The following is a 10,809-nucleotide window of genomic DNA, read 5'->3' as shown; positions in this document are numbered from 1 at the left end:
AAATTAGGACTGTGTGGAGGTGGAGGGACTTGATGAGGTAAATCATGTTGAAATTGAAGAAAATGACCCTTTAGGCTTTGGCTGTTAGCATCTCCACTGCCAAGAGTTACAAGATAAATGAAAAGAAACATAGTTCTAGTTCATGCTAAAAAAAGCTTGTTTTAAAAAAATACGAGTAGTAAAGAACCACTTAAAGATGGTGGAGGCGAGGTTAAGGTAGAACAACCCATTGGGAAGCAAAATAGTGAAAAGCTGGATATTGTGGAACGAGAACCAACTATAGGAAAGCCCAATTAGAAGAAGTAGAAAGTGTTGTTGAATCATTAGGCAATGTGATGTTGACAAGATCCAAACTCATTATCTTTGACATGGGAGGACACACTAAGCCAAAAGCTCCTACAAAGCCTATGTGAAATTGGTCTTAAAAGAAAACTTAAGAACTAGAGTCTAGTGTTGGAACCAATTTGGTTTTACATTTAGAGTTATGATGTTAACAAAAGTAATTTATAAGAACAATATATTTGACTTGAAAGAGTATGAAAGAAGATTTATGTTTTTGAAGAAAATCTAAAATAAGATTTGATTCCAAATTATAATTGATGAAAATATGAAATAAGATTTGATTCAAATTTTTAATTGAAGAAAATCTTTGACCAAATTGAAAAGAAAATATGGTCAAGAGTTGAAGAAGATTTGATAAAGATTTGAAGAAGATATAATTTAGATTTTAAGAAGATTTGATCAGCATTTGATTAAAATTTGATGAAGATTTAGTTAAGATTTGATCAAGATTTGAATAAGGTTTAATTAATATTTGAAGAAAATTTGATCAAGATTTTAAGAAGATTTGTAGAAGATTTGATCAAGATTTATCTACAACAAAATGTGAATAGAATGAATTTGAAGAATTTACAAACGCAATATGAATAAGATACAATTCAGAATTAAATAAGGACTAAATTGAAGCTCAAATTTAAATTATACATAGATTCTCAAGGCTAAAGAAGAAAATTATCGAAAAGCAAAAAATAGTAGTCTTAGAGTTTAAAGACAAAAACACTTGTTCATGTTAGAAATATTTTCTAAGTTTTCTTTTCTTAGAGTGTGAAAGTTATTATTATTATTATTATTATTATTAACTTTGTTAGAAGCAACTACTCAAGTTCCAATCTTTTGTAACCAACCCGATAGTGGTTTATTTCCTTCTTCAGTTTGGGGTTGTTAAGTTGTTAGGAGAAGATTTGGCTTGTATGGTCAAGGTGGTTAGATCCTCAAAAGTTTGGGATTGTTAGACTGTTTGGGAAGACTGGCTTGGAGGGCCAAGTGCTTTGTAATTCAAGGTATTTGAATTAGTGGATTAAAGCCTTCTAAATGAGGGAACTTGATGTAGCCAAATTAGTGGTGAACTAGGATAAATCTACGTGTCAAATTATTTACGCTTTCATTACTTATTGCCTCTGAATCCATTTGCTTGTACACCAAGTCACCAAAATCAAACTCATTTTTTATTTGAATATAAATTATCAAAAAGTTATAAACTCTGGCAAACACAATTCAACCCCCGTTCTCGGGTTTGTATCTCCATCTAGTGGCTGAACTTGGAAAAAGACAACTTGTTGATGTTACAATTACAAAATGAGGTACAATGGAATTTTATGAAGGGGAGAAGACGAAGTGAAATTGAGGAAATAAGGTTATGGTGGAAGTCAAAGAGGTGTGTTGGTGAACCAACACCGTCTAGATCAATTAAAGCCATGAGATGGACCTTTAGAGGGTTGTTGAACCCTCAAGTTATCTGAGCCTTGTCAAGGCCCATCAGACTTGAAAATCCTTACTTAGTTTTTCTAATGGAAACTAAATTATAAGATGGTGAAGTGGAAGAGGTTAAGATGAATGTGGTTTCACTTCTGGTTTTTTTAGTAGTTTGTTCTAGAACAGGTAGAGACAAAGCCTAGGGGGTTTAGCTTTGTTATGGTTAGACCACTTGGATGTAAAACTAATTTCTTACTCTCTAAATCATTTCCATATCTCTTGTGCAAATAGTGAAGCTGAGGAAAATTGGTTTTTCATGGAACCTATGGCCATCTGAAGGAAGTTAATAAGAAGAAAACTTGGGAGCTAATGCATCAACTATCTAATAATGTGGGGAACAAGGGGGTGGTCATGGGAGACTTGAACAACACAGAATCACCAAAGGACAAAATTGGTGGAAATCCTCGATCCTCTTCACCAATGCAAGTTGGGAGAAATATGATGGAGGTTTGTCGCGTGAATGATATGGATTTTGAGGGTTATTCGTACACGTGGATGGAATGGGGATGATAATATTCAGTGTCGGTTAGACAAGGTACTAGGGAATGAAGGCTTCCTCCACCGTTTTGCACCCATTAAGGTCACTCATATGCCGCTGTTTGGTTTGCTGTAATTATGCTTCAGCTAGAGGTAACTTCTACAACTGCACAGAGAGAGAGGAATTATCTATTTTGATTTGAGGATTGTTGGGTAAGGGATCCAAGGTGCACTACAAGGGAATTATCTACACGTGTGAAGAAATAATAAGTAGAAGTTGGTTCAATGCCTCTTCTTGGGAGAGAAAAATGGGGGCCATAAAATATCTTAACACATATTTTAAGGAGTATAAAGTAGGTGAAATTAGAAAGGAGATTTTGAAGATCGAAGGGCTTTTTAAAGACTCGTCTTTTGTGGTCGGGTAGCTTGGAGGATAACAAGTAAAGCACATTGGCTCAAAGAGGGTGATCGCAACACAAATTTCTTCCATGGTAAACCTAATCAAAGGAGGAAGGTCAATTAGATTACAAAACTCATATATAAGCATGGATATTGGTGGAAAGGCAAAGACAATGTGGAATGACTCTTGGTTAACTACTTCTCTGATCTCTTTAATACTTTAGATCCCTCAAACTTGTGATGTGGTTAGAGGTATATTTTATGAAGAACATTACAATTGGTGTAATATGGCTTTCAAAGTTGAAGAAGTAGAAGATGTTATCAAGCAATGCACCTTTTAAAAGCCCTAGTACCATACAATTTACCTACTTTATTCTACTAAAAGTAGAGGCATATAGTTGGTAGAGATATTAAAAATTTGGTTATGGGTATCCTCAATAACAATCAGTCACCCAAACACCTAATGTAACCTTTTTGGTCTTGATTCCAAAAGGTAAATCTCCCAAAGAGTATCGCCCAATCAACTTACTCAATGTGAGTATGAAGATAGTATATAAGTCTATAGCCAACAAAATCAAAGTCATCTTACCAAGGATAATACACACAGAGTAGCGTGATTTTTTCCAAGGGCAACTTATAATTGATAATGGGTTGATTGTTATGGAATATTTTCATTGGCTAAAGAAAAAGAAAACAGACAAGAAAGATATGATGGGGTTCAAACTTGACATGTCAAAAACCTATGATAGGGTGAAATGGTTATTTGTCTAAGAGGTTCTTACTTCTATTGGTTTTCCAAATGATTTCACTATCACCATCATGAAGTCTATCACTTCAGTGTCAGTGTCGTACCAGATTCACATAGATGGCTAACCAAGCAAATATTTCTCTAAAAAAAAAAAGATCTTTGTAAAGGTGACCCCATTTCCCCTTACCTTTTCATTATTTTTGCTAACATCTTATCTAGTTTACTTCTTAAAAAGGTTACAAAAAAAACATTCATGGGTTAAAGGGGCCCCAAATATCACACCTCCAATTTGCTAATGATAGTCTCCTTTTTGCAACAACTAATCAACATGAAGCAAATATAATTAACAACTCTTTGGCCACTTATCAAAATTCTTCTAGGCAAGTCATCAACATGGACGAGTCTGAAAACACTTTTAGTCAAAATTTTCTTGTAGAATTTAGGCAAGTGACCTTTAATACGAGGGGAACAAGGACTGTGGATTCTCATAACAGATACCTAGGACTTCCTATGGTTTATGGGAGGTCAAAAAAGGTTATATTCTCTTTTTTCATGGATTGTGTGATAACACTTCATCATATGCATATTTTTCACTTGTTTAGTCTTATTATCTTTAAGAAATTAATTTAAGAAGTTACTTGATATATTTTGTTGATTCTAATTATTGGATTTAATAAAATGCTTATGTTCTTATTTCCTTGATTAAGTTGAGATTTTTCGTAGTTTTGCATTGTTTCTTTGTTTTAGTGTGGTGCTGAATTTTGGTGAGAAATCAACATGACCTATGTAGAGTATTTCAGCCATGTAATGGAGTTGTAGATGTCCAATTGGAGTCCACCAAATGAAAATGAAAGCTAAGATCCATAGCTAAAACTTTCATGAATACACCATAATTAAATTCGGACTCAAAAGGAGAAAAATGCAGTAAATTTCATACAGCAGAAGATGTGCGCCTAAAGCGCAATTCCCACGCCTGAGGCTTATTTATGCATTCATGAATCTTCCCAGGCGCGCCTAGAGCGCAAATGCTGCACCTAGGGTGCGTGGCGCACTACATAATATATAAAAACGCGTTTTCTCATTTTTTTAGGGATCTTTTTGGCTATTGGGAAGTTTTGAGATTTGTGCCATATCAGAGAAACTCATAGACGACTGTTTATAACACCATTGAAAGAGTTTTTATCAAGAATCATTCATGAATCTTTCTTGTAATTCTTCTTTACTGTCTATCTTTTGTATTTTTGTCACGAGTAACTAAACCTTATTTGTTAGGGATGAATGAAATAAAATGAAACCCTAATTTATTTGATTTGATTTCTAATTATATGAATGAGTTTATTGAATTATTTTTCTCATCTCTACGCTTAATGCTTTTTATTGTTTGGTCAACTTTAAACTATTTTTCTCATTATATTGTAGTCTAGGGATATATGTAGATCATGAAACCAATTGGATTATTTGCAGAGACAATAGTTCAATAAGAAAATTCTTGTACTGTAAAGCTTAATTCTAGTATTAAATTCACTAAGGAATTATGGATTAATTTGGAATTAAAGCATATAAAAGAGAATTCGGTAATAAGTCAATAAATGAATTTAGTAACTAGGATCAAATTAGAAAACAAAGTTGGATTCGAAGTGAAACTGATTCCTGATATTTTTCTTATTATAAAAGTTCAATTCTATTACTCTTGTTAGTTTGAAATATAATTTCAATCAATTCGGAAATTTTTTGTTCAATTTTTGTAATTAAACATAATTCGATAGTAAAACCACTACGCCAAAAATGACATTTAACAGCGCCCATTTTACAGCGCTTGCTAAACACAAGCGCTGTTGTAATTATAATTTAAAAATAACGGAACCTTTTACAGCGCTTTTGATGACCAGCGGTGTAAAACAAGCGCTGTAGTAGGTCATATAACGTTTGCGCATCACGTTATAAGGCTTTTACAACGCTTATCAAAAGAGCGCTGTAAAAGGAAGCGCTTTCGCGTATCAGTTACAACACTTTTTTCACAAGCTGCTGTAAACACATGCGCTTCCAAATATTTGAACTACCTAATACAGCGCTTTTTTCACAAGCGCTGTAAAATACATGCGCTTTCATTGAATTTAACTACCTATTACAACGCTTTTTGCACAAGCGCTGTAAAATACATGCGCTTTCATTGAATTTAACTACCTATTACAGCGCTTTTTTCACAAGCGCTGTAAAACACATGCGCTTTCATTGAATTTAACTACCTATTACAGCGCTTTTTTCACAAGCGCTGTAAAATACATCTTTAAAATAATTATATACGTTGGAAACCCTCATATCCTCTACATCTTTCAAATAATTATATACGTTGCGAACCCTAATATCCTCTACGTACTGTGCGGCCATCTACGTTGTCTAAGGTATTTTTTACACATGATCTGTTATGTTTTGAAATTGTCAAAAATTGTCAAAAACTCATACCACATGATCTGTTCTGTTTTGAAATTGTTAGTTGATATTGGTTTCTTTTTGAAACTTGTTGATATGTTTTGAAAGCTTATTATTTTTGTTACTGCATTTATATAGGTGGTATAATATGGATAGGAAATGGATTTCAGCCAATCGATTGTCAAAAGAGTATGAAATTGGAGTGAAGGAGTTTGTTGAGTTTGCAGTGAAGAATGCAAAAGATCCAAATAGAGTAGTTTGTCCTTGTTTAAAATGTTGTTTTGGAAAACGTGTTAGAGAAGATGAATTAGAAGGACATCTAGTATGTAATGGAATTGATCAAAGCTACACATGTTGGATAAGACATGGTGAGAAAAAAAAAGGAAACATTAATTTTGAGAATAGTTCGACATATGCTTCAACTGACTTCGATACAGATACATATGAGCCGGACCGAGTTGATGAGATTGCAAAAGCAGTTGAAGAAGATCTTCGAGATTGTCCTAAAATGTTTGAAAGTTTGTTGAGTGATGCAGAGAAAGAATTATATAATGGTTGTACTAAATTCACAAGACTGTCAGCGATATTAAAGTTGTACAACTTAAAAGCGAGTAATGGATGGTCTGATAAAAGCTTTACGGAATTATTAACACTCATAAAAGATATGTTGCCAGATGATAATGAACTTCCCAGTCGAACCTACGAGGCTAAACGGATTTTGTGTTCTATTGGAATGAGTTACGAAAGGATTCATGCGTGTCCTAACGATTGCATTTTATTTCGAAACGAATATGAACTACTTAAGGCGTGTCCGAAATGCAATGTCTCTCGATATAAGAAGAAAGAATCTACTCCAGCAAAAGTCGTGTGGTATTTTCCTATAATACCAAGATTTAGGCGCATGTATCGCAGTGAAGAAGATTCAAAACACTTGACATGGCATGCAGATGAAAGAATTAGAGATGGAATGTTTCGACACCCTGCAGATTCCCCACAATGGGCAAAAATTGATCACGAGTATCCTGAATTCGGGATAGAGTCAAGAAATCTAAGACTTGCACTTTCTACTGATGGAATGAATCCACATGGTCTTCAAAGCATCTCACATAGCACGTGGCCTGTGATTTTGGTAATATATAACCTACCTCCATGGTTATGTATGAAGCGTAAGTTTATGATGTTGTCTCTGTTAATTTCTGGACCCAAACAACCGGGGAATGATATCGACGTATACTTGACTCCTCTAATCGAAAATTTAAAAAGTATGTGGGAGACAGGTGTGGAAGTTTATGATGGGTATAAGAAAGAATGTTTCAATTTAAGGGTTATGTTGTTCGGCATAATTAATGATTTTCCAGCATATGGTAATTTATCAGGATATAGCATTAAAGGTCAGTGTGCATGTCCTATATGTGAAGAGAGTACAAATTGGATGCGGTTGAAACATTGTAAGAAGAATGTGTTTCTTGGACATCGTAGATTTTTACCTTATAGTCATCAGTATCGTGGGTGGAGAAATGCATTCAATGGAAAATCAGAGGAAGGTAAAGCTCCTTTAGCACCGACTGGATATCAAATACTTGAAAAAGTACAAGGTTTGACCAATAAATTTGGCAAACCTTTTGCGGGAGAGCTGGTGAAAACTGGGTGGAAGAAAAAGTCAATTTTCTTTGAATTGCCATATTGGAAGTCATTGTATGTAAGACATTTCCTCGATGTGATGCATATTGAAAAAAATGTATTTGAAAGTGTTATTGGTACGTTACTCAATGTTCCAGGAAAGTCTAAAGATGGCGTCAATGCAAGATTGGACTTGGTCGATATGGGAATAAGAAATGAACTGGCTCCAGTAAAGAAAGGAAATCGCACATATCTACCTCCAGCCGCTCATACTCTATCTAGAAAGGAAAAAATTGTTTTATGTAAATTTCTACACGAAGTTAAAGTTCCAGAAGGATACTCTTCGAACATTAAAAATTTGGTTTGTATGAAAGACCTCAAGTTAAAAGGTTTGAAGACCCATGATTGTCATATTATAATGGAGCATTTGCTACCAATAGGTATACGTTCCATTTTACCTGAAAAAGTTCGACTAGCCTTAACTAGATTATGTTTCTTCTTCAGGGAAATTTGTAGTAAAGTGATCGACCCTCAGAAATTACCGACATTGCAGAGGGAAATTGTTGTTACTTTGTGTGAGCTTGAAATGTATTTCCCACCATCGTTTTTTGATATAATGGTTCACCTTACTGTTCATCTGGTTAAGGAGACACAACTTTGTGGGCCAGCTTATATGAGATGGATGTATCCGATAGAACGATATATGAAAATATTAAAAGGGTACGTAAAAAGTAGAAGTCGACCAGAAGGTTGTATTGCTGAACGATACATTGTTGAAGAGGCTGCTGAATTTTGTACTGAATATCTGTCCAATGTTGAATCCATAGGGCTTCCCATGTCTCGTCATTCGGGAAGACTATCAGGAGAAGGGATAACTGGAAGGAGACTACTGACTATATCAAGGACAGAATGGGAGCAGGCACAATTGTATGTTCTGCACAATGATGATGAGGTTCAACCGTATGTTACAATACACATTGATCAGTTATCTCGTTTGAACATGAATAGGAATCAAAATTGGATAACTCGAGAGCACAATCGAAGTTTTGTAACATGGTTAAAAAATCACATAATGTCAAAATTTGATATAGACCCCGGATCAATTTCAAATAGATTGAGGTGGCTAGCAAATGGTCCGAGCTTACATGTCTTTTCTTACACTGGTTATGTTATTAACGGCTACACATTTTATACCAAAGAACAAGATGATCAGACCACTATGCAAAATAGTGGAGTCACTCTCGTAGCTGAAGCGATGCATGTCTCAAGTGCAAAAGACAAAAACCCAATATATGCAAATCTATCATATTTTGGGGTTATCGAGCGCATATGGGAGTTAGACTACACAATGTTTCGTGTTCCCATATTTGGTTGCAAGTGGGTCGATAATAATAATGGCGTTCGGATTGATGAGTCAGGATTCTTGCTTGTCGATTTTAATAGGGTGGGATACAAAGACGAGCCTTTTATTTTAGCGTCGCAAGCTCAACAAGTGTTTTATGTCACTGATCCTTCTAATGATAAATGGTCTGTTGTCCTATCGACCAATAAAATAAGTGATGATAACAATAATGATGAAGATGTTGGTAATGATCTTTTATTTGCAACATCACAACAACCACATGAAATTGATTCAACTGATGATGGTTTATATCTTAGAGATGATCATGATGAGGGAATTTGGATTAATCCATCGTTTCGTATTGTAAATGGACAAACAAATGTGAATGTCACCAGGAAAAGAAGAAGGGCATCTTAATGTATATATATGTTTAATTGTTTTATATAAGCTATGCATGTAATCTGAACTGTGTTATTGTAAATATGCATGTAATCTGAATTGAGTGTTTTATACTAAGTTCTGATTAATTTATTTTCTGATTAATTTATTTTCTGCTTATATTTAGCTTGATTTGAGTGTTTTATACCAAGTTCATGTAACAATGAGTGTTTTATATTTAGCTTGATTTACATGAACTGAACTGAATATAAATTAGTAATTTACATGAACTGAACTGAACTGAATAGAGAGATTCTCTTTTGCTCAGTGCATATATATATATAGATTCTTCAGAATACTCATTTCTAATAATTCATCATCTCCTAAAGTATTGTGATAATAAGCTAAATGAAATAAAAGTTTTAAATTCATCATAGATCAAATGATTATAACAAGTCAGAGCAAAACAACACAGATCCTAAGGCTCCTAATCTCCTAGTCTAGGCTGGTCCTCACTATCATCTATGGGAGAGGTTGAGACCGCTGTATTAACCTCAGCTGGTGTCTCCTCACCGTGAGTCTCAGGGTTATCTAGGGGATCCGGGTTAGGTTCTTCTGCTGCTTGACGACCAATATCCGCGATGTCTTCAAACGACAGCTTGATGCCTAAGTGTGCTTGAATCGCATCCACATCCTGAACAACCGAGTTCAAGGATGCTTGCAGAGTCCTTAAACTTGCTTCCAATCTGGACTGAGATTCTAGCACTTTGGCATTGTGTGCCATTTGAGCTTCAATGAATTCCATTATTTTGGCAACAAAATCAGGAGTGGCTGGGGGGGGGACAGGTTGAGGCTGAGGATGTGCTAGTTCAACAGCAGCTTGAGGTCTTATCCATATTCCGTGTAACCTTTTCAATTGCATTTGATTCACAATTGATTCTCCAAATACCAGAGTGGTTTTTGCAGATTCCTCATTACCAAATGAAACCTTGAAATGTTTGAGAATTTTTGTGATCAGTTGTGGATAAGGTAACATTAGCTTGCTCTAAGAAGCTTCCAGCATGTGCCTTAGCACAATTCAACTCCAACTCATCCTTAGTTCTTTAGACAAGCCCCATAACAGTATTATGTCCAACTTCTGGACTACGGCATGGTTTCCTGATCTTGGTACCAGCATACGAGTAAGTGAATACATCAACATCCTATGTTGTACCTTCATTTGACCAATGGGCAATGAAATAGATTCAACGAACCCATCGATCATCAGGTCTTTTACTGCTGTATGCCTGTCAAGAGTCTCTTCCCAACCTTCATCAGCAGTATCAGCTTCCGAGCTGCCATCGATAGACTTGCCGTAAAATGGCAATCCTGACAAGGTAGAGAAATCATCAAAGGACATAGCAATCCTTTTTCCTTTAACTAGAGCAGTAAACCCTTCTTCAGTCAACTTGAAAGTAGAGTAAAATTCCCTTATCAGCCTTGGGTAACTATCAAGTGTAGATGAAAGAAAGCTCTCAAGTCCATGAAATCTGAGATGATTCTGAAACGTGAAATCAACATTATCAAAGTATGCAAAATCCATAGTTCTCGCCTCATGGATTTT

General features: G+C 35.1%; 1 protein-coding gene across 1 annotated transcript; it reads left to right on the top strand.

The window, feature by feature from the left end:
* Positions 1–5,746: 5,746 nt before the first annotated feature.
* LOC140919779 (uncharacterized) lies at positions 5,747–10,199 on the top strand. The gene is made up of 4 exons (XM_073366418.1): positions 5,747–5,838; positions 6,005–7,094; positions 10,032–10,091; positions 10,173–10,199. Exons 2-4 carry the CDS (start codon positions 6,015–6,017, stop codon positions 10,197–10,199), a joined length of 1,167 nt encoding a protein of 388 aa, XP_073222519.1. The 5' UTR covers positions 5,747–5,838; positions 6,005–6,014.
* Positions 10,200–10,809: the final 610 nt, after the last annotated feature.

Source organism: Cicer arietinum, chromosome 3 (genome assembly GCF_000331145.2).
Source record: "Cicer arietinum cultivar CDC Frontier isolate Library 1 chromosome 3, Cicar.CDCFrontier_v2.0, whole genome shotgun sequence".
In the NCBI taxonomy this organism is placed as follows: Eukaryota; Viridiplantae; Streptophyta; class Magnoliopsida; order Fabales; family Fabaceae; genus Cicer; species Cicer arietinum.
The sequence above is the reverse complement of the archived record's forward strand: the minus strand, read 5'-3'. Positions and strand labels throughout refer to the sequence as shown.